We start from the raw sequence: 27,913 nt of genomic DNA, 5'->3' as shown, positions 1-27,913 counted from the left end.
ATGTAGAGCTAACTAAAGTTGATTTTTTTTTAAATAGTGAGTAATTACATAATTACATTTAGGAGTTTTTCTTAAAGTCTGAAATCTATTTTTAATGTAGACCGTGTATTTAGTTGGTCTACATGGCACTTTATTTTGAAAGAAAATCAAGTTCAAATAGAAATTTCTGTGTTCGAGTCCCAATCAAGATGCTCTGATAAGAAATCAGTCGCTCCACACATCAAGTTTGCCAGCGTTTCTCAGAGTGGACTCAAACATACACATTTGAAGTGTTGAAGTACACACTTAAAAGTGTACATTCTTAGAATTAACATAATAGAGTTAAACATTAGCACTCCTTTGCGTTGATCAGGGTAGCAGCACTCTACAGAGTGTCAGCATTAGAAAATCAACACTGGCCAGTGTTGATTTTAACACTACAAAAGTGTATATTTGAGTCCATTCCAACACACAGAGTTAATTCAACACTGGTGAATTTGCAATGCAAGTAGATCTGATGCTGAAATTTCAATTAAAATGGTTGAAACTGATTGTTTGGACTGGTGCTTTACATTATGGGCTGAAAACTGGATGGAACAGCAAAACAGAATTTTAAATATGCAATTAACTATGGAAATCCTGTGATTGATAGCAATTTAAAAGAAAAATATCTTTTGGCAGCCCTACTACCCCTACATACTGCAAAGTGGAAAGCAGCTAGAGGCATTTAAAAAGCAGTGGATTTCATACTTGAGGTTAGAACTCGTAGCGTCGGTGCATCCTTCTGTTCTGTGGCCACCAGGATTGGTTTGTTAATTTTTAGTTAATCCCACAGTTTTTGCACTTTTTAGTTATGTTGAATTACTTCATGGTGAATTTGATTTCATGTGTGAAACAATTCATCGCAGTCTAGTCTTTTGTTCATCAGCCCACAACACATTTTAAAACCTCTATAAATTCAGAATGCATCTGTATCCTGTACAGCTCTGGATTTCACCACAGATCAACATATTCTTTGGCATCTCTCCCAAACTTGTGCATTCTCACAGACCAAACTTCTCTTTGTACTTCTTCAGAAAACTTCTGAAACTTGAAGGATTGCCGTTGCGTGTGGAGCCTCTGGCTGTTTGATGAGGTGTCTTTATCCTCCCGTTGTGCTCATGACACAGTTCATTTGTCTCCGAGCCGGCCGGACGGGAGACTCATTAAAAGCACAGCGCAGCACAAACACCTGCCATCATTATTCATCTCTTTGGTTCCAACCGGCGTCTATTCAGGACCCAACCATCACAGCGATGCCATTTACAGCACAGCAGCCTCTCTTACTTTCTTTTAAACAACTTATTTATGTGGCGGGGCAGCCGGCGGGGGCGCACACCTTCCCCCTCACTGCTTTTAAGTGCTCGGCTGAATTTCTGCTGTGTTCGGAACAGCAGGACGTCTCCTCCGCGCACTTTGATAGTCAAGAATGTTGTTTGGAAATCTCTGCATACCTGCCGCCGCCATGCCAGCTTGAAAGGCAATAATCCCAAAGGCAACTGGAAGAAAGACGTTTGCTCCATCAGAGGGAAAAGTCTAAAGACTTTGACGACAAACCATAAGATTCTTGTCCAACATAAACACAATATCTGATGGAGTGAGGACAGAAGTGGGTGTTTTGGGGTTTCTTGGATGTGATTATTGGCCAGTTACCGAGCAGAGCACTTTACCAAAACCAGTGGTGTTAAACATAAGGCCCATGGTCCAAAAACCGGCCTGCAAAAGGCTCCAATTGGGCCTGCCAAATCACCAAGCAAAGTGTCAAAACTTCAAATGAAACATTGGTTATTATGGCACTATTTTACCAGTTCGACCCACTCAATCTGAAATGTAGCTATACGTGACCCCTCACACTAAATGTGTTTGACACCCCTGGTTTGAACTCATTGTTCCCCTGTTTTTATTTCAGAACCCGTGAATCAGGAACGCTAGGCTGATTACGTCATGGCTAGCACAGCATGTAGGCTATGCTATGGTAAGCAGGTTGGGCTATGCGTTGTGTAGGACATCAGAATTCCCAGTGCGGGAAGCTGTGAGTTTCTTGTTGTGTTCGGTCTTTCAGTGTCAGTAAAAACACAGCAGCTCATTTAGCATATTTGTGTGTAAAGCTTGTTGAAACGGTGATAAAACCAATGGGTAAGAACACAACAGTTGATGTTAACATGTCTCATTAAGCACAGCGATTTTTCACTGTGCTTATTTAAAGCCTGGAATAAATCATAGCTGGCAATGTCACGCGATGCCACATTTATTTCTGAGCTCTCAACAGCGTTTGACTTTCTAAATGGAAAGATTTGACTTTGACGGCAGACAGATGTTGGTTTTTCCACTTCTCAGTTACTCATACATGCATCACTGGCAGAAGTGAGGCCCTTGTGTCGCCGTTCGCAGATCTCTCCGACAATAACCTTCAAAGAGTCTCAGTAGGTTGGATAAATGGGTTTCTGGGTCAGTTCAACCTTGCTTTTGAATGTCTGCAGTAATTAAGACCTGTGTGTGACACATGTAAACAAGCCCCAGTGTCACATTAGTGCTCATTAGATCTCCCCTTGTTGGTAATGCGTGCGGTGAACGTGTTCCTTTAAAGTCCTTCACAAAGCTCCGGAGCAGCTGACCTGTGCCGCATGCACATCCAGCAGGAACAATAAATCAGACAACACATTTACTCAGCATTAAGAGCAGCGGTGGGGGTTCGTGCTGACTGTGTGTGGGATGTAGGTTAATTACCTGAGCCATATTTTATGCATTAGCACCTTTTTATGGTTTCACACAACCTGCTGACAGTGGACGTGATCCGACAGCGGGCGGGGCGTTAACACTTCCAACTCTTCAGCACATCCTCACACACCGGCGCACACGGGAGGTCAGACTGTACTCACGGCAGATTTGCAAGCTCTCGTCGGACCCGTCCTCGCAGTCCGGCTCGCCGTCGCAGTGCCACCGCTTCGGGACGCACTGGCCGTTCTCACAAACGAAGTCCGACTCGGCACACGTCTTTTTCACTGGAGGGCAAAAACAAAACAATCATGAAATTAAACGACCAAAGACACAGATTATTTTCCATGAGAAGACGCCCAAAGTAAGCACTGCTTTGTGTTATGAGACTTGATCCACTCATTCTAACACCACGACACCATCGACTGTATGCTACCAATGCTAATTTATAACAAATTAATAACAAAATATGAAATCATATTATGACTCAAACATCAAACTGTATATTTATGTCTCTTATCAACATGCTACATCTGACTGATACATACAGCCAACATTCAGGCTGCATCCGCCTGCAGTGTGCACTTTACAGAGGAGCTGTAGCTTATTAGGATGAGTGTAACTGCCTGTTATACTGCTGCCGATGCTTTTACAGTATGAGCATCACAATAAAATACAGAACATTGAAAATAATGCGAATAGTTTTCACATACAGGAGTGAAGGTGTCAGGTTGATGGCACTTTAAGAGCTCCACATTAAAGTTGAACTGATGAGTGTGTGATAATGCTATCGAGTGCTACAGCGATGATATGATTTGTTCCATAGAATAACACTTAAGTAGACGTTAATGTCCTGCTGTTGTGAGATTTGTTCTTCGAGAATAGGGCAGTTTGATGACTGTTTATTGTTTTTCCTCAATTTTGCCCCACCTGGTAAAAAAAAATAAGATGTTAAACGTATAAATTTGTTTAATTTCTGACAATTTTCCCCGTTTCCCATTTCATCTGGAGTCATGGCTGAGCTAAACAGCCTGTATGTGCTTCAGGATCTCGGCAAAACAGAGCAGGGAGGTTTATTTGCAGCAGAAAATTACTCTGCTAAGGAGTTAATAATAGCTGTGCTTCACATCCTGCAGCTCAAACATTTATAATTAGTCCATTAGTTCATGATCCAGGCTCATGGATTTTTAATTCTCTCGTATGACGTTAAAGCAAACCCTTTTCTGCAACTTGATCTCACGAGGGTCGAAACACTATTTCTTCAAAACATTTCATCAACATGTGGCATCATTATCTTTACTGAAACATTAACACACTTATCCTGCATGTTCAAGGACCGAAGATTTTGAGCAAATACTCTGCTGAATGATCACATGCAAGCAAAGTCGCTGCTCCTCAAACTATTGAGGGGTTTAAACAGTGAAACTGAGCTGGTTTGGTTGTTAATTGCAATATTATGGCAAAAAATTCAAGAGTTCACAGCTGCTCAACAGATAACAAGAGAACAGGAAAAGTCTTTCAGGAGCAAGAGTGTCAAACATAAGGCCCATGGGCCAAAAATAGGCCCACAATCCGAACGGCACACCACCAAATAAACTGTAAAAAATTTAAAAGAAAATGTAGTTTTCTTCAACAAATTTCTAAAGAGTAGGAAACACAATAATACTGCAGACCCGACGTGAGATATCGATGACGCCACCATGAAAAATAGCAAACTAACATTAGCCTCAAAGCCATTCTGTCAGGGCGAGTTTGAAAACGCCTATAATTCAACAGCAATTGGAGATGTTTTTTTGGACACGTCACTCTATTTTGCACCTGAAGGTTTCATTAAAGTGGCTTTATGCTGAGACTGTTGTCATATTCTGTGGATAAAGAAATTTCAACTTTAGTCCTGCATTTAAATTCACAACACTGATGAAGGGATTTAGCACGAACGCTAGCAAGGCTTCACAGCAGCGGAAAAAAAGAACCTTTAAAAGAAGCTGAAGAAAATGTTAAGGAGGGGATGCGCACAACCTTACTCATGAGTCATCTAATCCAGGTCATCTTCCTCAAGTTTAGCTTCAAGGCCAACTTCAAAACACAGAGTTGTGTTTCTTGAGGTCAAGTGGGTCAAACAGAGAAACCGAAATGCAACAAAAGTTTTGTGTGAAAAGTCAAAAGTTACACAATCTCTCCAGCTCTGAAGTCAGACTTAATAGGCCCCCCAACGCTTTAATAGTTTCAACCTTTTCCCAGTTTGTTCCGGCAAAACAATCACCGACTACAACGCAGTTTGAGGGGCAAAGCACACCAAACATGCCCAAGGTCAAAGATCATTGGGAAAAAATCATCCAAGAGAACACAACCGGCTCGTCTTTCACTGGTGCTTTAATATGCTGCGGTAGGAAGACACTGGAGCTGGTTCTCTGACCAGAATACCAATCCCCTCCTTCAAGCACCAGCCGCTGTGGGGCTCATTACCGACCTGCCGCACTCTTTTCTTTTATTAATTAAATTTGGAGTCTCAGATTTCCCATAAGCACGAGCCTCGGCTCTGTCTGGGCTGAAAGTTAAACAGGCCGATCTCGCAGTGACCGGACGCCAGACGGGAGAATCAAAACGAGCCGACCGGCCAGCCGCAGCGAGGGAAAGCGGACGGCTATTAAGAAAAACCACTGATGATCACTGATCTGCATGTGATCGCACTGGCTGATATGAAGTCCATGTTCTGTGTCACAGAGCATACCGACGTTCTACACCAATAATCCAGCTTTACATGAACCTGGAACTGTGTGAGCCAAACTGTAAATGAACCATGTTCAGACCACTTCTTTTTGAACCATGCAGGTTGGAGAGATGCAACAGTACAGTCACATGGTTACAGACGTTTTGTTGCATTGTTAAATGGAGCGAATAAGATCCCTTTTACTCAATGTTTCAAATGTTTGAAAGTGAAAAAGCATTGTTTTATTTGGGTTTTCATTTCGGAAAAGTTTGTGCTTACACTACAATATTTTGAAAATGAAATGCTGAAAACAATGCAGTCTTCATGCCACACCACTGGTGACCGTTTGTCTTTTCATAATGAAACCACACATGCATCCCCGCAGAGAAAGATACGCTATAAACATTAATACTGGCGAGCAAACTAACTTTTCTAAAGACAAATGAAGAAGTTGGATTGGTACTCTGGTTAACTTAACTATAAAACCCTTAACCCAGGAGAAAATGGGCAGGGACTCATGGCAATCATCCACTTCCAGAAACTTGCATTTCCAGCAGCAACATTATGTAAACTGACGTTTAAATGTTCTGCATTTTGTCTGTTTCACTTGAAAAAGATGTTCTGTAAACGAGGCCTGAAGCTCCATGAGGGGTTTAACAAACACTAGTCTTGTGTGTTGTGGAGAGTTGTGCTTTCAGAACTTCTTTTGCGTCGAGGCTTCTCGGCTCAAAGTCTCAGCATACACTGAGCGTTTGGGCCACAGTCTGCACGGTTTCCATGAATGCTTCGGTGCAGACTCAAGTTTAATTCTTGCTTGCACAGCCGCACTAAAAACTCAACGCAATCGAGCGTGAAAGTATCCTTAATCCACTTTCTTTTGCATAATTTTTTTTTCCCTTCTCCGTAACGCCCTGTAGTAAAATCAGCCCTTCTATTCCCTCTCCTTTCTTTTCCTTCCACTTGTTCTTCCCTCTCTCCCGACGCCACCGTCTGACCCAGATAGATCGCAGTATTGGACTCACATGCATAGTACGGGATCTATAAATAGTTCTGCTCTGTGGGCCACCTTCCCATCGCCAGGTCATTCTGTCCCGGGGGACGCTGGGAGGACTCGTGGCGGAGCGCTGCTTAGACGACGACTTCTGAACGTCGTGTTTGTGTGAAGCAGTGAGAACAGAAGCAACTACTACATCCTCCCTCATGAAAACAGGCACGTGTGTATTTAACTTTACAACTAGCATTCTGCTCATTCATGTCGGGTTCACCTCCATGGAAAAAAAAAAAAAAGAACAACTGAATCAGGCTAACTTGCATTTTCTGGTTTTTACCTGCCAATGATTTTTAGTTTTCAAGGAGAAAGACTGACTGAACTGGCATTTTCTGAAGCTCATTTTATGAGTTTTAGATTCAGGCCTGGTTTACAGCATAACGTTTCCAAGTGAAAACGTAAAAGATTTTGTTTTTGATGTCAGTTTACACAGCAACGTTTCGCAGAGACACTGAAAACGGTACTTTTTCACACTCCATCTCCATGTAAATGGGGGAAAAATGTCATCTGTCCATACGAATGTCCATCTTCTTGCCAATGTGCATGTTTTTAGCGTTTTTTGTGTGCATGCACTTGTGCATGGTTTCTTTACAGAAGCAAAGAACAGTACCCCGACATGAAAACTGTGGCGTTTTCAGCTTGTCTGCCGTTTTTGTAGAAATAGTTTCCTAAACATCGCAGCGTAAACGCAAGAACTTTCTGAAATTAAATGCCAAAACAATCCAATTCTCTCTTGAAAACATCAAGTAAACAGGTTCTTATTATAACCACAAATGATTTCAATTACCATCTGTGAGCTAGTATTTTAGAGTTTCAGACAGACAAACTGCGGCAATAACCTGAGGAGGAAGAGGAAACATAAAGGTTGGTGCGCACACTAAATAACTGTCATCTGCAGCCCGACAGGGGACGGAGAGTCTGAGGAGCCGTAAATGGATCCATGCTATCCAGGCCAGCTGTGCAGCGGCATTGCAGCTGTATTCATCCGTGTCTACATTACACCTCCGCATGCACGTTATTCTCGCGCTTTAAGGTGAATGTAGGGCAGAGAATATCTCAAATGAAATCTGACTGAGGAGAGAATCAACCTCCTGATTCTGTGATTTCCCTTTAAAGCATGGCCATGTTTAATACCACAGCAACATGAGGGAACTAACGGCAGAGTCTTTTATTTCTCTTCTTGCAGTGGCAAAACGAAACGTGCCACCCTGCCAGGTGACCTTTCCAGATACGGCTCGGACTCCTTTCACAGCTTCATTTCCATATTGTTCACTTTGGCAGGAAAAAAAATACTGTTTAATTGAAACGGAGATGGATTGCCCTCAGCGCGCCTACGCTCCATCAAAGGCCGTGCTGGCAGAGTAAATAATACATCTCCAGCCCGGCTGTGGCAGCACACGGCTGTAAATGGAATGGCGACTGATATCAGGAGAAACAAACACAGACAGGCAGGACTTATAGCTGGTTAACAAGTGGAGGAACGGATTTCTGTTGGCTATCCTGGAATAGAAGTGAAGCTTAAGGCTGCACTTTTTACTTAACACTAAAGCTAACCATGTGTTAGTCTGCTGTGTGATTAGTGAGAAAATTTGTCATTCCATTTTGGAAAGGTTTACAAGGCAACGGTTTGAAAACGATGTCCGTTCACATGGAAACGGCTGAAATGCTGAAAATTTGTTCTGTTATTTGTCCTCCTGACTGTTGTCACATCAAAAAAACATGGAAACAGATGCACAACTTTGATTTCATGTGTGGTTCCTGTTGCTACATCACTTTTATTTGTAAAATAAGAATAGTGGATTTCACTGACATGGCATTTAACCCCTCACTGACACTGGTTCTGCGCGTTTGCTTTACTCACCGCAGGAGCTCTCGTCGCTGCCGTCGGTGCAGTCCTCGTCGCCGTCGCACTGCCACACGGACGGGATGCAGCGGCCATTCCCACACTGAAACTGACTTGCTTCACATTCTGTCTTGGTACCTGCAGGAGGAAACACACGGAAATGTTACCGATTTCACCTCATCTGTATCTTTTGTTTTCCACTGCCTTCATTTGTGTGGAGGGCGAGAAACATTTAATTTCAAAACAAAGGAAGACGCTTTAATGTCAGTACTTAGTGAATTCTCCAAACCATGGACAGACTGGGGGAAAACTACAATTGCGATTAATTACAGAAAACTCTCAAAAGTGGTTTAATTTTCAAATGTGAAAGTTAAACATGAGAAAATGTCCTCTAACTTTTCCCAAATACTGCCAATGATTAAAGACCAGGCCCCAGGAGAAGATGTGGGGAGGAAAATGAGTTTCTCTGAAAATCAACACCAGTCCTATCATGAGTTTCACCACATCAGATCTAAAAAAGAGTTTAACAGAGCCCTAAAGATGTGACAAAGTGCAGAAACAGTCAAAGGATAGGGTTATGAGAGTGACAGGTCTACGACATGAGATATTTATGAAATCACATTTTAAATGTCCAAAGCCTTTTCAAAGTAAAATCTGGAAAACATTCTGACCCCAAAATGTGCTGATGGGATTCCCTCCTTTAAGAAGAATTTAAACTGGGGACGCACCGATATAGGGGCAAACCTATCTAATCACAGCTAAGTATGTCTGTCAATTTCCTATTCGTATTTAAAATTCCATCAATTTGATTGTGTAGGGCATTAATGCACAGCATATAGAAACAAAATAATCTCTGTTCAGTCACGTTGATGTTGTGATGATGATGAATGTATTGTGCAGCGTAAGCGGAGCAGCATTTCCAGACTTTCCAGGGAGCAAAAAGTTGTGGGGGCTGAGCAGCTTGTCGTCCTGGGGGCAGTGACAACTCCAGCTCTCAAAATAACAGCGACCTTGACGCTTTACCGAGGACTCTGTGGTCTGTCTAGGTGGGAAATAAAACTCACACACACACACACCCACTGATCAGATCAGCGGTGGGAAATGGACTACATTTCATAGCAGTCGTTCACAAAAGATTTTCACTCCTGAAACAGCGTTGTGAAGGAAGCTGTTCAAAGTGGGTCAGCAGCTCCTCCAGAGTGAGATATCTCACCACTTTCTTTCAACCTCAAGAGCTTCGGGCTTTTAAATGAAGCAGCTGCGCACGGCCGAAACGCCGCACGAGAGCGTTTCACACACTTCACGTGAAGGTCCAGGTCGGCCTCACCTTCTCATGTTTGATAAGCTAATGCGGCTTTAAGTGACGGCCCACTCTATAAACAGCCCGGAGCGCCGTGCAGTATTTAAAGGAACAGCACAGAGTGCACCGTGAGAAAATGTCACCGTCACTACATCGACGCATGATTGCAATCAAAAGCCGACTGAAATTATTCTGCACCATCTTAAGAAATGCTCTACTGCCTCAGAATAAGAACTGACTGCCAGAGATTACGCTACACTTTATTTTCCCCATGCGTTGGTCGAAATGATGAAAAACAAAGGGAACTGAATTTCTGCCCAAAAAAAAAGCAGATTGGCATTACATTGGTAAACATTCTGAGTGCATGTGAAGTTTCACAAGTCCAGAATATAATTCATAACTCGTCTTATACATACGTGTGACAACTTAAGTTACCATATGTTCCAGACTATAAGTCACTTAATTTAGTTGTTTGGCTGGTGACAACAGTTCTGCTTCTTAATGTACTGGTTCATACCATCTATGACCACTAGATGTCACTGTCTGACCGCAGACTGCTGCTACAGCACCACAGAAAAACTTTCATTACGACGGTATTTATCCAACAGAGCAAAAAGAAAAGCGACACAGTAGATTTTAATGTATAAATAGTAAAAACATTGCATCATAAACAGAGACAGCAATTCAGAGTGCCTGACAAACAGCAGATAAATCGTTACTATAGTAAAAACAAAAAAAGCCAGAGGAACTAATCTACAGAAGGTTCTTGAAGAGCAGCTGCTGGACTAGGATTTTCTACATAGTTATATCTGGACATGGAAGAAAAAAAGTGTTTATGCACTAGTGAGACTTGTTTATTTCTTCCATCTGCCAAATTTTTTTGACAGATGCAACTTCTCATCTGGAAAATACATGGTATGCATCGGTCTGGTACATCAAAATAAACAATTGAACATTTTGTCTTTTACTTTCAAGCGTTACCAATTCCACATGCGAAACTAACTTCTGAGTGGCTGCCATGGATTTATAGTATTCACCCTCCCAACCAAGCTAATCTTGACAATACAGAATTGACTAACAGGTTCAGTTTTTTTTTTTTTTTAATACATTTTTATCACAATGTCAAGTTCTAAACTGGCAAAAAAAAAAAAAAAAATCCAACCGACAGAAAGCAAATATTACAGCAACCCTTTGTTTACTTCTTGAAGTCCCTTTTCTAAAAAGTCACTCTGAGCCTGAAGCCAGCCAGACAAACATGACCTTTTCTCCATTTTTCCCCACTTTGTTTCTCAGCAGATAACCGCACAAGTGTCAACACAGCCTGAAACGCAAGAATTCGACAGCGTGCATTTCAATGAGCATCTCCAGCGCACTGCAAGGATTACACATTCACATCTGTGGTCTCATTTAGACACCAGTGAGTAAGCACCTTTCAGAAGACACAGAAAAGCCTCAAACGTCCAAACAGCAGGATTTCCTGATATAATTCATGCTGCTGGATTCAAACAGTAAAAATTACAGAAAGAGGAAACCAGACACACACTTCATCAATAAGTTGCTAAAAATTTAACTTTTAAATCATGATTCTCTTGTAAAATCAAACAGGAGCATCGCTGAAGACTTATTTTAGAGTCAAGTCAAAGGAAGAAGGTGGCATTTTGTTGAAATTGCAGTATAAATATAAATTAATCTTGACGAGTCAACTCGAAATGTGTACTTCAAATGTAGAGATGCAAAGCATTTGATGTTTTCACCAATGTTATGGAACTCTTGTCTGAAAATATCCATGCACCCTGCAGTCACTCATCACTTGAGCAAGCAAATGTGAAATAAGCGGGACAATTCCGTCATAAATTCTGCCCTAACAACACTTATAAAAACGTCAGCTTTGATATTAGAACCTCTCTGAGCTCAAGCTGTCTTTCATGGTAATGGCTGTGACCAAAATATTAGCAAACATCTCAGTAAAAAGCTTTACGGCTGAATGAGATTGCAGAACATTACCAAACTCAGGCCTAATGGAGCTTTGCTGCCACATTTGAATGTTAAAAAAAAAAAAAAAAAAAAAAAAAAAAAACTTAAACTGAAAACTCAAATCTTTAAAAAGTCAGACAAAACACATCCAATAAACGTGAACAATGACTGCAAATGGATAAATAGAACCATCAGCAGCAACGAAATACATCTTTCACATGAGAACCTGACTGAGGGGTGTTTTCATAACGAATAAAGATTTGACTTGTTTTCATGAAGAAACCAAATTAAATCGACAGCACCACGCCAGAGGCATCTGTACAAACTCAGCAAGTCCAGAACAAAACAGCTCTGATTCAATTATTCTCTGCAATAAAACCATTTAACACATGGACTTTTTTTTTTTTTTTTAGATAAGACTGTTTTCTTGATGAAAAAATGCTGCATCTTCAAAATTGCGAGAAAATGACACAACGTGAAGTTGCTAACTCACAATGTCTTTTTTTTTTTAAAGCCGATTGCCCAAACCAGGTTTAAACATTCATGCCCACACTGCTACGATACAAAAGTTCTGCAGCGACAACGAACAGATCAAGGACAAAGATATTCTCATCAGATTTACATGCATTAGTTTCACTCTCTGGAGACGACAATCAAAAACAGTGATCATGAGAAAACAGGCCATCCACAGTTTCAGAGTGCATCATGCTTTGGAGAGCTGGTGAAACTGAAAGACTGAAAAAAAAGTTCAAAAATTCCTCAGGATTTTCTGATAGTTTAAACTTTCAAGGTTCAGCTACATTTCCAAAACTCCCTGGTGCCAAGCACAGCTACAGACCTCCTACTCAACCGCTCATTCAACAACAGGCAATAGTAATAAAACACTGACGGTCACCAGGGCTGCACAATAGACAGCAAAGTTATTGCAATATTAAAAAGTAAGGCCTACAATATTCCAGATCAAAAAAGACTGAACAGCAATAAATTGAATGTCCATGAACAGTCTATTTATGCTCTGCAAATTCAAATTAATGAGGGAAATGCCAACGTGAAATAATGTAATCACAATTTAAATGTTTTCATACAGGGCAGAAATCTGAAGCACAATTTATTCATTATCAGCATATCAGTTCCTCATGCAACAATGTCGAGTATTAGTATAATCACATGTTAACCAAACGTCACACAGCGCTCCTGGATGTGACGACTTCCACTCACAAAAGGCAATGGACGGTTTCTCAAATCTGATTTTGCAGATTCTGAAGTGTCCAGATACAGTTTTCTTTAACAGGTGGTAATATAGTGTCTACAGCTTCAGAGCAGTAAACGTCCAACAAAGAAGGATCCAGAAACAACTTTGCACTGTTTACCTTTGAATGTATTTTTTTTTGGAGTCAGGTTTATTCTACTGAATGAACGAGGAAGCGAAAAAACATCCAAAAGCTTCCCTGAAAGGGCCTTTCCTCATTCATTCCCTACGAACACGGAGACCGTGCCAGCAGCCTGCAGCTTTCCATTCAACGACACGACACCAGCTGTACTTAATACCACAGTCAGGTTACAGAATACCGACTGCTGACCTTTTGTTCACATTACCATTTGAATCGCCACAATCAAGGCAGAGCAGATCACAGCGCAAGCTCGGAGCATCCTAATCACAACGCGTCGGCGCACGGGCCCATCGGACAAATTAGCACCAACACACAACGGAGGGGGGGGGGTGGCAAATCCTTTGTTTCTCTCCGCGATGAAGCGACTCGTCCCCAGAGAGTGGACAAATGGTCATTTCAAATCGGAAAAAGGAAAGAAAAAAAAAAGCCACTTCAATGCGTCCAATTTCAGAACAGCTGCTGCAATATTCAAGACTGTTTGGAAAAAAAGCTGAAATGAATGAGGATGAAAGGCTGGCTATCATCTGAGGACCCAGAGCAAACCATTCAGATAAGATTAGACACACGGGAAGAAAAAGCCTATCATTAGAAATGAGGTCAGAAAGGTTCAGATAAGTAGATAGAAAAAAAGATGTCCCTCAAGAAATAAATTAGAAATCCTCAAAAATTCTTCGCTTAAATAAGATCAAAAGACTAAAGTGAAAACTAGAAATTGAAGCCGTGTATAGGTTGTTCGATTCTGTCACAACAAGTTTGGAAGTTGTTGAAAACGGCTTTAAAAGTGCAGCGTTTCTAAAAAAAATTTTTTTTACTAACTATGGCAAGTTTGGCAACAAGCACATAACGCACATGTACAGTAACAACGATAGCACATCTCAGAATGCGGCTCACAAAGTTTACATTTTCCAAACCAGCACCTGGGTCTGCAGACTCAATTCTTACATGCACCAGATGCTGAGTTACCTGCAGGATGAAACACCCTTTAAAAAGGAGCTTGAATACTTTCATCGCTCTATTTTCTGCCGACAAGGTCGTGATGCGACAGTTCAAGAAGCTCCACCGAGTGGCCTGACATGCCAACCACTCTGTCATATGAACGTGAAACTTTTCTGAAATGAAGGATGTAAAGGCATGCTTTTTACAGGCAACCAATATCAGTGCAATGCTTTGTTGTGTCAGACTTTTTTTCAGCTGACAGACCTCTTTATTTATCGTAGGCTCAATTACAATTACTTTTCTAACCAAGGCCTCTTTTAAGCAAAAATGTTTGAAGTGAAAATGCACAATATCCGAGTTCGTTCTGGAGCCTTTTGGAAACGAGATCCATTTGTACAGAAATAGTGAAAATGGTGCGGTTAGCATGCCAGCTGGTACTGCTGGTTGTTTATGCAATGAAACTACACAGTTGTGCACAGAGAACAAAATGCTATAAACTATAACAATGGCGAGAACACCAACACCCGTGTGGAAAAGATGACCAAGTTGGATTTCTATTACAATGAATCTGCGTGAAAACTACCAAGTCCCAGGAGAATATGGGCCGAAGAGTCCCGATACTTTCAAGCTCCCCATTGTTGTCACTGTCTATCCACTTGCATATGAACCATTTACCATGACCATGTGTGCATGCACAACAGCGGCATTCTAAAAAAGTAGTATTTCCCCCCCCTTTACACAAAGACAGAGCGTTTTCAAAAGTTGTCTTTTCAGTGACTCCGATGAGCCACATCACGTCAACAGGCGTCAAACGCAAAGAAAGTTCTACATTATCACTTGAAAACATCTCAAAAACTGGGCTGAACCCTCCCAACTCTGGTTTTCTTTAATCCTGACAAACTAACTCAATCATTCTAACTAAATGAAAACTTTTCAACTTGAAAGAAAACAGCCTATATCCACAGTGTCTGCTCTGTATCAACAGCCTTAGCCTGTTTTGAACTGACGGCATGATTTTATTCCTCAGCTTATTACTTTATTTACTCCCCCGCCCCAATCTTTTTAAGCAGTAATAGTGGACAACAAGGATATTACACATTATCTGCCTTACTTTAACAGAACAGTAGAACGAGCATTCTCGTCTTCAGTTTAAAAACTGTTTAAAGACTGTGATCCAACATGATATCTTTGGAGACCATTACCCAGTTGTATTGTCCATTTTCTGCTAGTTTACTTTCAGATTAGTTGTTCCTCCCCTTCACAGGGAGAAACAAGTTTTACTCCATGTATTTTTCTTCTCCTTTCAGTCCCTTAAATTTGCCGAAGCGATAAATCAGCTTTTTTGTGGTGTGACAAACTGAGATTTATGACTTGCTGCCAGACTGTGAGGCCTGTTGTCCACAGCACACTTCACTGGGCTGTATGATTATGTAGAGGCCTGGAAGCCGTCCAGTAACAGTGCACTTCACGCAGCATCAATCTGACGGTCCGGCTGCTATTTAAACTCATTTTTAAAGCATGAACATTTAGCAACAATAATCTAATATTTATGGGGAGAGAAAAAAAAAAAAAAAAAGACTCCTCCTTTCAATACCCTCAAACTAGATTTACGTCAGATCATGCTTTTTGATGAAGTCAGGAGAAAAGAAAACATGACTGATGCTTAAGGGGCTTTTTTTGGAGAAGAGGAAACAGACAGATGACTCAATGAATTTCATAAACCTCTTTTGCAACTAATTCCAAAATAAAGACTGGAGAGCTAACTGAACCACTGTATGAATGAACGGTAACTATCATTCTGAAACCGTTGTTAAACCAGATGTTTCATTCACTTAAACAGAAGTAGCCCACTGCTAATCCTAGCTGGAATCCATCCAGCACTTTCCACAAACCAATGTCCAATTAAAGACAGCTGAACATCTTGCAACGAAGAAAACAATACTATCCATACGAGGTTCTCACTCACAGCTGGATCCTGCTGGCCCTGATCCTCCGGGTGGATTTACTCCAATAATAAAATGCAAACAAGTACGCAGTGTGTAAAATGAGCAGCGCTGGAATCATTCGCTCAAATTTGACATTTCCCAAGAAACAGAGGCAAATGAGCTCCCCTGACATTAAGGCAGTCAGTCACAGAGGGTGTTTACATGCACACCAGCAGGAGGGAGCAGAATTAACCTTTTGGCTCACCTGCCAACGTGACTGGGAAACCGAAAGTTACCGAGCGGTGGATGGAAGTCGTTTTCTCCTGCTCACTCGCTGCGAGTGCCTCTCTGGATCGCCGCCGTATCAATTGTGTGAAAATCTATACGCTCTGTCACAGTAGTGGCTTCTCTAGAGAACCTTTTTTATCTCCCTCACAACTGCACTCAAAGAGGAAACGATCACTTTGGAGCATTTCAGGAAAAAGGCCAGCCGAGTGTACTTTCACTTCAGGTGACAGCTGATCAGCAAGGTACACACTGAATTTTGCAGCAGGTGAATGTTTAATGCGACCCGAGGCACTGTGCAGCGTTTTAACGATGCAGTCAACATTCCTCCAATGCAGGTCGCTCTTGTACAGCACACAGACGGAGAGAGCAAACTTTCACCAACATCGTGCATTTCTACAACAGTCTACCAAATTTCACCATGATGCAACAGTGACATGCCAAAGTCAAACACCACAACAATACAGAAGCCAAGGGAAGGTTTCCAACGGTACATTTCTTGTCAGATGAAACATGACTCATTTGTGCTCAAAGTACATCATATGATGCTACTGAATGAATCAAGGGTGTCAAACATTTCCTGGGTCACTAAAAATCAATCTGCTAAAATAATGCCCGATAACCTGTAAATTCAAACTTGAAAGTTTCTATTGTTGTGGGGACAAGCGTACGTTTTGAAAAAAAGTGTTTTGCATCAAGTTTTGAAATTAAGAACAAAAACTACTCCATTCTTAACACATTTTAATGGTAATTTCTGGGGAGAAATACAGTGAAATGCCCAAAAAACGTCTCTGATAAGTGCTCACTGACATCTCCGTTAAGTCTCAGTGTTGGGTTATGTCTGGTGCTCCGAAGGAAACAATTAAGTCAATCCTGTGGCCCTGTTTTGGCCCACAGGCCTTATGTTCGACACCCTCAATGTAAGGAATTGACCATGCAGAATTTCCGATAAGGACCGTCTTTTATTGGGTAATCTCTGCTCATACAGATGCCACCATTAAAAGGCTTCACCTGCACAAACAAAAACTAAACTTTGTAAGAGTCTCAGCCTCCGCAGATCACCGGTCAGCTCCACACCAGCTGCAAGTAGATTGGGCTTTAATTCTGCTCTCTAATACCCCGTCAATGAGCAAAGCTGCTCCATCAATGGCCTTCAGAAAGCAGACAATAGTTTGATCAAACTGAAATACAGAAAGAGTCAAAGCAGCCTAATTCAATTGCAATGCAAGTGAAACATACAAGGGCACACTGAGCCTTCTAATCTTTCGCGCCGATCCCTCATTAATTCTGTATTCTAGTTCTAATACCAGCCGCAGCAATCAATCTAAGCCATAAAAAGATTGTAACCTTCACCAAAAAAATCCCATTCACAGGAGAGTAATCTGTGAGAAATATTTCTCCTTAGCTCCAGCGGGAGCCCAAACTTGAGTCATTATATGTGAATCAACATTTAAAGGTCTCGTATTAAAAAAAAAAAAAACCTGTGAACTTCTGTTCTTCTCTCCAGAGTCTGACGATTCACGTCAACAAAAAAACTCCGACTCATCACATCGGCCTGACCTGCTGATCGCTGCTGACGCACAGCGAGGCGCTGACAGAGCTGGAGACAAGAGGTGATGAAGAGGAAAGAAATAACAGGAATAAAGAGCGCCCGGGGCTCCTGATGACCGCGCTGATCAAACCAAATCTGAGAAAACCAAAGGCGGCAGAGCGTCAGTGCAGCAATTCGTTTTTCTGAATCCAGACTCATCCTCAGTCCCCGCTCCCGCCTGCTGCTTATTTATTAACAGATCGCTTTGATAACACCACTGTGACAACGTGGGTGCAGGAATTTAAATCACACCGACATTCACAATCTGCTTTCCCAGAGCACAAACACTTATATTATCTGTAGGTGGTAAAGCAGATTAGGAGGAGGCTGCATCCAGCGTTATGTAATGAGTTTAATGGAGTGTTTAGGACTGTCACCAACCACAAAGTCTGGAGAATGTGAGAAAAACACAGGAAGCTGAACAGATTATGAGTAACCGAGGCGGAGTGGCAGTCATGCGTATGGTTTCTTTAAGAGAAAGTCGGGTATCTACAGAGAGACCCATCGACCCGCTGTCTGGGAAACTGCACACCTTGCACTTTGAGCCAATCAGCACAGCAACCGAGGGTATACTAACTTGTATAGTTTCTGCCGTTTCTTTGCAGCGTCAGATTTCCTGACAGCTGAAGAAAGGGGGAAGCTCGGGCTGCAGAGTTCCAAACAACTGTTCCTGCAGGTTTCAACTGCAAGTGTCTTTCTGGAGATGTTTTAAGAGAAGTTTTGATAACAGCTTCAGAGGCAGCAACTGCAACAGCAACTCCTGTCGATACAAATATACAGCCGGGGTCAAAATTCAGCCTGACGGATCATTTTTCTCAGTACAAAGATTAAAACACACTTAATTTTTCTCTCAACTATAAAGGGATTACACTGTTGTACTATAAGCATCAGATACACAACAGCAACAAGCTGTGAGGTCTACAATGCAACAATTAAAATATAATTGCTATTAAAGTACCATTAACATTGAACCCAAAACAAGGTGGATTTGTGAATATATGCAGATTAAAAGGTGCAGAAATCATGTAAACTGAAAAGGAACGTCAGCCTGTAAAGCAGGGGTTTCAATCACATTTTAGTTCAGGGCTACATAGAACCCAGTTTCATCTTAAACACAGACTGTTGAAATATTGTTGTAATCTTTCAATTTTAGGGGTCTTTTCATTGTGGTGGAGAGTATCCATGGAAAAAAAGTCTATTTTCACAAAAACCAAACAATTACTATGTAAAAAGACTACAGACTCAACAGAAAGGCAATATTAATTACTTTCTAATGCAAAATACAGTAAAATGTTGAAAACAATTCTCCAGTAGCCGTTGTATTATGCATGTTCACCCCAACAGCATGGCTTTGAGGGGAGTTTGATAGCAATGTGGTAGCTCGCTATCTTTCACAGTGGCATCACTGATGTCTCAGCTTGGGTCTCAGTGTTGTGTTTGAAATATTTAGTAATTGCTTGGTAGTTTGGGGGGCCAGATTGAAGCTTCTTGAGAGCCTGTTTAGGCCCAAAGGCCATCATGCTGTAAAGAAACACTGTGACCAAAGGGATTTCTTAATCTTTTGTCCGATTTGCTCATAAAGAAAGAGAAAAAATCCAGTTTACTTTTAGCCTTTTATCAAACTGAACAAATTTGTGACAAAGGAGATGTATTTTTGGACATTTCATCACATTTTAAACCTGAATCATCTTTTAAAAGAACAAAATTCTGCAGCAACACCCATTTCTCTTCAGAAATATAGAGAGGGTTTAGTAAAACTACATATAACAAATGTGTATTTTTAATAGCGTGTAAATGGTAAACTGTCACTATTGGTCTGGCCCCCGTGAGCTCATTTAACATTGTATTTGGCCTCAGAATTAAAATGAGTGACTGTGGTCTTTTGCATCAAGTGAAATCTGGAATCAGAAGACAAGACAGATGAAGGTGTCCATTTAAACTCATCCACAGGGAAACAAAGGATTTTCATATTCTAACAACTAAGGAAACCTCCAGCACAGACTAGTCTAAAATCTGCCACTTATCTCCCTCGCTACAGTACAGGACACTGAAATGTCAGATCTGCCCATCAGTTCGGTCCGCTGACTTCATTATCATTAGGATGAGACTGAAGTGGATTAATTAAGCTTAGAGTCGAGGATTAGGAGCTACACCTGAGCCAGTTTACCAACAGATAAAAAGGAAAAAAGACACATTCAGTTCTGTCCCTTCCAGATACTTCAGACTATTTCCAGCTGTGTGCCATTTAGTCAGCCAAAGTTACAGTTATATGAGAGCAGCAGCTCCTAACTTGGTTTACCAAACCAGCCTAATAATTATGAATTAGGATGAGCTGCTGCTCTTCCAGTTTATGAACACAACCTTGCTGTTTCATAAGCAGATTTTTAAACAAATTAGCTCAATTATTAATTGAAGATTAATTATTACACTCAGGCATTATTTATTCATTAAGATTCTCACAACAGATTAATTTCACAGCCTCTAGTTGGAAATAAACATTTTAAAATATTTGTGCTTTCATAAACTTTTCATTTAGTCAATATGAACCTTAACTTATCACATGCACACGACTTGCAAATCACAATAAATCTGTGAAGCCATGGACAAACAGGAGAAACTGCACAAAATCAACTTCTGTTCAATAAATGTAGGAGAGTCCACTAAAGGGTTAAAACGTTTCAAGTGAGAACGTACTGTTTTTGTCAGAAAAGTTTTACCTTTACATGACAACGATCCCTGTTGACACAAACGGGAGAAGGGCTGAGAATAACGTAGCGGTGCCGTTGGCCGTTTTGGAATGAAACCACACGCACATGTGCAGAGAACAATACACAATAAGCATTAACAATGGTGAGTATACGGACAGATGATGAAGCTGGATTGCTATTCTGGGCGACTCTCAAAGCCCAGAAGAATATGGATTTTTATCCATCTACTCATGCATGTGAACAAGAACTATTCACTACGGCTGTGGTAAACATGCACAGCAGCAACGCTTCAGAAAAGTTGCGTTTTCCTCAGTTTTAGTGGAGACAGAGTCCGAGCGTTTTCAGCGGCACGTCCTGTGAACAGACCCGCAAAATGAAAAACTTTGCTTTTCAAGTGGAAAATGCCACTCCTCACTACCAGCAAACACAAGCAAAAACACAATTATTGGGAACAGCTCTGAGCAACAACAAGATAGTAGAGTGTCAGGTTTATTCAGATCCGGGGGTAAATACTACAGATGTTATTGATCACTGTCCTCTCAGATCACTATCTGTAACACTGCAGTGGAAAATGATCACTGCAGAGGAGGGCTGAACGACATGGGCAAAATTTCATATTCCGATATCCATGCCAGATATCTCGATATCGATACGATATGTTACAATGGATTCCGTGAAAGTTAAGCATTTTTCAGAAAAATAAAAACATCATAATACAAAAGGATGTTAAAAAAAAAAAAAAAAAAAAAAATGCAGCTTTATTAATGAGAACTCACTGCCACAACCACCAAACTCATTTGTGCAGATTCTGCAACCGCCCTCTGCCATCAGCTGTCAACCAGTAAACGAGGTTTGTGGTTGGCTGGCCTTACCTGTGCATGGGCGAGCTTACATGCAGGGCAAGCAGGGGAAATCTTGATATCGATGATTTTGAGAAACTAATGTCCTGAATGTTCATTTCCCCAATATCGATATATCGTTCAGCCCTACTGCAGAGGCATGCGTCGCTTTTAATCTTCAATTTTTCCGCAAAAAAAAAAAAAAAAAAAAAAAAAAACTGACTTCAAAGCAAGAAAACTGCATGAATTTAGAAAGAGTCCTTGAATGCCTCAGCTTTGAAATTTTACAATGCTTCAAATAATTCAGTTTTTCCATCACATACTTTGATGCCTGATCCAACTGTCTGAATGTAACATTGTACCCTCAAATCAACATGTCTTTTGAAGTCGTGATACAACCGAGACACGACCTTGTGAAACACACCGTTTCAGTGGATTACAGCCTTGACGGCATCTGACTAAAAAAAAAAGAAAGAAAAAAATCTGCAGTCAAGGTCTATCAGCAGAGGCAGCTCCAGCAAATGACTTTCTCCCTCTATTCCTTTTACACCATGTAATTTTAATGCTTACATGATCACAGAACTAAAAATTCTAAGAAAAATGTCATAATTTAGCTTTTTTTCCCTCCTTTCTCACCGATCACCTCTCACATTTATTCACTATTCCTGCATTTAAAAGCATCCAAAGCAGCTTCCCTTCCAGCAGCTCCAACCCAAACAAGCTGCAACCAAACCGACGCTTCACTGAGTCATCCGACGGCATCTTCCACCGCTGAAGACACAGCCTGAGCCACACAAGCACAGACAGAAGCTTTCAGAGATGTTTAGTTTAAGAGCAAAAACAAAACAAACAGCCGAGACTCTGAGGGCGTTTGTTGTGTGGAAGCCATCTGAAAACACAAATCTAAACTAAAATATACGCATGATCTCCAGTAGGACAAATGTTTGACTGTTCTTGGGATCCCCTGGTGTTTCCTAAAGGGGTCCTGGTTGGAAACCAGATGTGCAACACATGCATGAATGATTAAGTTAAAACATCAATGAACGATTGCAAGGACCTCCAGTATCCGTTTTTCCATTTAAAACCATCCGGAAGTGCGAGTAGCGTCAACACAGAGGATGTGTGGAGGTGGTGTAAAGCAATGCATAGCCTTCGCATATCGCTCCCATGGAGCATAAATTAGGCTTTGTGGCATCTAACAAGTACTTGTATCAAAAAAAGCGGACCTACTGGGTCCCTATAAGTCTTTAGGACTCTAACAAACTATCACTTGCTTTTATCATTTTTGGAAAATACCTTTTGTACAAGTCAACATAGAATCTTGGATCCTAGTATTTATGAGTTGCATCTATATCTACATAAATGGCATCAGCAGCAGCCTTGACCTGGAAATCACTGCTCATTCCTTATGATAATCAGTCACCTGCTAGTACCGTTAGCAAGCCCATATTCAACAGGCGCAGAGCTGAAATGAGCCGTCTCCTGTCCGAAATAGAGCATCATTGTGTGCTATATAACTGCTGTCACACTGGAGGTCATGGTAATGCAATTTTCCCCAGTAACAGAAAGGGTTGCAGCGCTCTACTCCTCCTCCTCCTCCTCCTCCTCCTGTCCACCACCCCGCCCACTCCAAGAATCAAGCGCACCCCCACATAGCAGCTCCCCCTCCTCCTGTAGCAGAGGATCTGGGTCTAGCGTGGTATCACAGTAACCACGGAGGAGGGGGGAGAAAAAAAAATACATCCATTTTAATCAGGCCAGTGTTGTTGCTGCTGCTGCTCTCGCTGCTGAACTCATTTGCTTCTTGTTCAAGCAAGCTCATACAATCTCAATCTGCGCGTGTGTGTGTGTGTTTGGGCTCGATTTGGAGCCGAGAAGGAGACAGCAGTGGGTACATGCTATGTGGAGTGTGTGCACATTACAAGCACTGCTTTTGATTCACTGTTTCCCCCCCAAAGGCGATTTTCCATGGTAGGTGGGATTTCAAGAGAGAAGCCACAGATCTGTGCAACACGAGTAGACAGACAGCCTCTGTGAGCCGATTTATCATTACACCTGCATGCGCCGGGCTGCAGGACTCATCAATAAATACAGCTACAACCAACACACGTTAGCACAACTGTCTGCAAACCAGGATCTAAAAAAAGGCCCAGTAACAGGTGTGACCAGAAAACAATCAGGTACATTTTAATATTTTAAGATACTGAACTGCACCCGCTTCTACTTCATCTATTGCGGGGATGTCAAACATAAGGCCTGTGGGCCAAAACCCCGCAAGAAGCTCAAATCCAGCCTGATAAACTACAAAGCAAATTGTAAAAATTTCAAAGAAAATACATTTTAGAAATGAGTCTTAAGAGTAGTAAACACGGTGGTTCACAGGCTTTATGGTCGACACCACTCACCTACAATAACATGAATTTCATCAACACTGACAATAGTTGTGCACAAGTCTATAGTCACAAAGCTGTTCAGAATGTGGGTCAGACAATTAATTCAGCAAGTAAAACCAGCTATGATGACCTGAATGAACATTAAATTTAATTATCAAAGCGCAAAATGACTCAGAATTACAGTTTAACCTAATAACCATAGATCTTTTCAGCACATTCAATACAAACTAGGTTGGTCAGTCATGTGATAAAAGGCATGACAGGTCTGGATCAGGGCTAATATCCAGCTGGGTCTCAAATCATGGCACATGAAAGTTTAAGTTTCAATATTATAAGCAAGTGTGAGGAAGGAAAATACAATTTAACTGACATAATCAAGCAAAACCAAACATTTGGTCATTTAGTGGATTTCTTCCACGTTTAAAGCTTCAGTTGCGGAAATTCAGTGCATTAGAACATTAACATTTTTACTATTTCAGATAACAGATGGGCGAAGGGGATGTGTAGCCTTGGGGTCTTGTACCCCGGTCCTGAAGGATCCCTGTCCTGAATGTATCAGGTCTCTTCCTGCTGTTACACACCAGATTGCAACAAGGGCCTGATGTAAAGCACACAGCACACACACCCTTCAGGACCAGTTCTGGAGACCACTGAAGCACATTTCACAGTATTGAGAAACAGAGAAGAAAAAAAATCTGAGTCCGAATGCAGGGACTGTTGCAGTAAATATAACATGCTGCTCAAAATGGAATTCGGTGTGTGGAGCTGAGCAGCTTGGAAGCCCTGCACCAGGACTGGACACCACTTCTCTACAAGTAGCTCCACATTGGAATAATAACTCATCCAGACCCACTCTAATCATGATCATGCCTTCGCTTGAGTCCTCTGTGGGGGGTAACTGGCCACTCCTGGATTACACTGGCTGCCCTCAATCCAGATTTTTTTTTTTTTTTGTCACTTTCCCCACATGTCAATCCAGCAGACTGTCTTTATTTCCCACCCTGACATCCCGCTCCCTCTCCCCTCTTCAGGAATATATAAATAAATTAGCGACCTCGCTGGGGGTGGAGATGACGAGGGAGAATCCCACAGTGGAAGTAAAGGAGAAGGCAATGGACGCCGACGGAGCTCCGGGAACACAGCGGGGACTGTCGTCCAAGGAGTGCGGGAGAGATGAGCCCTGCTCGGGGCTAATTGGCCACCGATGAGCGGCTCCAATCTGGGCCTTTTCTTCACACGTTTAAATCCCGCAAGCACCCGCAATGGTCCGAGGAGTGATTTAAAACACTGACGATGATGAATTGAAGTGGACGCTTTTTTTTTTTTTCTTGTGTTTAATTGTTTGTGACTGAAGGTGCAGCCGGGTCATTCCTTCAAGGAGCGGCCAGGACAGGTGTGCGCACCGCGGCTCGTGTTAAGCTAACCTCACCGGTGCGACTCCACACACACACACATAGAAACACACACGTACACACTTACCGTGTACGCTATTCACGCAGTGCTGGAGACAGAAGAGCACCGGCAGCAGCAGCAGGACCCCCGGTGCGGACGTGACCATCTCTGGTGTGTGCGGTTTGCTAGCTGAGCGCTCGCGGGGGTTGTTGCCTCTGGCTCGCGCTGGCCCTCGCTCGGTCCTTTTAATTCCTGCCGGCTCACGCGCAAACTACACACATACACACACACTACGGAGCAGCAGAGCAACACAGCCGCTTCCACCAAACGAGACGCCTCCGTCAGCGGCTGCACGCGTCACAGTGTCCAGAGAGGAACGGCCGCCGCGCCTTTTGATGTCGCGCTACAACCACGCGCAGCGCGGCCCGGCCCCCCGGCTCGCGCTGAAATCCATTTCCTCAAATTGACGCCGGTAACGAGCGGAGCACGAGCGGAGCCCGGTGAGTTCGTGGAGCCGCTCGGAGCCCTTCACAGCTGAGGAGCGCTTTCTCTTTTTTTACCCCCTCTTTCACTACGTCTTCGGAACAGTGTTAACCCTTCACTACCCGCGTCGGATGATCATTAAACTTCACAGCGACGCATGGATTTTCACTCTTAGAGAGAGCTAAATATTTATAAATATAAAATAAATGAAATTTTTTGAAAATTTATATGTGTATGGGATTGTTTTTATCGGTTTATTCCACTATGAAACACAGAAATGCATATTTTATAGGAGTTTATGAACAGGGACGGAACTGCCATTTACAGGGTGCAAGGTTACCAAGTGCCCTGTGGGCACCAGGCAAGCAAGGGGGCACTACATATATATATATATATATATATATATATGTATGTGTGTATATATATATATATATGTGTGTATATATATATATATATATATATATATGTATATATATATATATATATATATATATATATATGTAACCTAAAGCATGGCCCTGCAGCAGACTGGTGAACTGTCCAGGGTGTACCCCACCCTCGCCTAAAGTTTCTGGGATTGGCCCCACAACCCTGAAAATGAATGGATGGATGATGTCATGAAGCCTTAATGTCCTTTCACATCATCAGACAAGAGACAGCAGTGAAATATTCTAACACTGAAGTTCAGTTTCAAATTAATACGTGAAAAAAGAGCAGTAAATGGAAATATTCCCACTTTCCCTCTCCTAAATGGTACCAGTAAGAGTGATACCAATGGACATCAAGGTGGCCACAAGGTGGTGTTATTGTATTTTGGATCATCTAGGCTGAGTTTTCAAGTTGTCAAGTGAAAATGCCAAACTTTCGCTATGCTTCTGGATGTTCATTTACACAACAACAGTGCTCAAAGACACAAAAAATGCAATGGCTTCAGAGGTGGAAGTTTTTAAAAATGTTCTAACACTCGTCATGTGAACGGGGCAAATCGCAACTTTCTGGTACTGCTGGAGGACATGGCGGAAACACTTTACAGTCAGGAGTCACCGTAATGATAATTCAACTTTGTCTCTGTCCATAAAAATGTCCATGTACTCACCTTATTGTAAATGTTTATAGGGTTGTTGGTCTCTATGTGCTCTGGGGTTTCTTTACAAAAACATCCAACAGCGCCCACTCGTGGCCCAACATGAAAACTAGATTATCTTCATTGTGTTTCTGCCATTTCCATGTAAATGGACATCATTTTCCAACCGCTGTCGTGGAAACACAAAACCCCTCTAAAACCAAAATGCAAAAACGAGGCATTTTCTCTTGAAATGTGTAAAAATGGTCTTCATATTTGGTCCTGAAACAATTCTTGGCTGCACTGCTTGGCTTGCGACAGCTTAATTGCAATACCGCAACTTCACATCATATCTAGTAAAGCCTGTCTAGTAAAATGGAAAATGTATAATTATTTCCACTGAGTTTAGTCGGGCCATAAATGACAAAACAATCAGAGAGTTAGACTCGATTTATTTCATTTTTAAGAGCGAATGTACCACCTCAGTAAAAGTTATGTGATCCCTCAAGGCTTCGCTTTGTCTTTGGCACAGTATTCACCACCTGCATGGGACAATAAAACAATACAGCAACACATAAATTTGAGCGCTCACAGACAGTGAAATGTCTGAAAATAAAATGAAAATAAATAAAAGTCAAAGGGACATTTTCTTAGTAGTTGAGGCCAGAATAAACCACAGAAATGCACATTTTATTGGAGTAAACAGCAGCAAGCAAGTGCTCATGGGCACCAGAGATAAGCAAAAAAATAAAATAAATTGCATATACACTAGTATAAGTTTTTAAATATGAATCATAATTTCCCTGCTTACTGTTTTTAAAAGAACAGGTAAACAAACTTTAACTCCTAATGGTAAAAACGTGGATATGGGTTTTTTTTAATTGCAAATATGTTCTTATTAATGGTATCCAAGAGCAGAAATTCATCTTTTATTAGTCTAATTGAATTATTTACAGTTGACAGATCAAATTGTCCAATTTGCATTAACTTTGATTAAGGTGATGAGATTAATGTGGTTGCTCAATAAACACCCTTAATATCATAAGGTTCAGTCAGTGGATCAATCCCATAATGCTTTGTAATGTGGGTTTTGTGACATGATGCACGTGATTCCACATGCAGCTTTGGCTGGCAGTATTGAAGTTGGATTTATTCACTCAACTAATTTAATTAACTGAATTTCCTTTCAATCTGAGACTGAAGAGAAACATTGTCCTGTGTCTCCGTCGTCTTCTGACTGACAACAATAACAATGTCTTGAAATTCTCAACTCAAGATATTTGTTTTTATTTGTCCTTC

At 41.5% G+C, this 27,913-nt stretch overlaps 1 protein-coding gene across 2 annotated transcripts in view; it reads right to left on the bottom strand.

Moving 5' to 3' along the window:
- The window catches only part of vldlr (very low density lipoprotein receptor), a 66,079-nt gene extending 40,473 nt beyond the window's left edge, over nucleotides 1-25,606 (bottom strand). For both annotated transcript variants that reach the window (XM_030084697.1, XM_030084698.1), the window contains exons 1-3: nucleotides 25,156-25,606; nucleotides 8,353-8,472; nucleotides 2,898-3,020 (exon numbers count right to left, since the gene is read on the bottom strand). In XM_030084697.1, coding sequence (XP_029940557.1) covers nucleotides 2,898-3,020; nucleotides 8,353-8,472; nucleotides 25,156-25,234 — 322 coding nt within the window. In that variant the 5' untranslated portion in view covers nucleotides 25,235-25,606. The remainder of the gene's footprint in view (nucleotides 1-2,897; nucleotides 3,021-8,352; nucleotides 8,473-25,155) is intronic.
- Between the last annotated feature and the right edge of the window lie 2,307 nt (nucleotides 25,607-27,913).

Source organism: Salarias fasciatus (genome assembly GCF_902148845.1).
Source record: "Salarias fasciatus chromosome 7 unlocalized genomic scaffold, fSalaFa1.1 super_scaffold_4, whole genome shotgun sequence".
Classification (NCBI taxonomy): domain Eukaryota; kingdom Metazoa; phylum Chordata; class Actinopteri; order Blenniiformes; family Blenniidae; genus Salarias; species Salarias fasciatus.
Note: the sequence above shows the minus strand (reverse complement) of the source record. Positions and strands in the feature narration are given on the sequence as shown.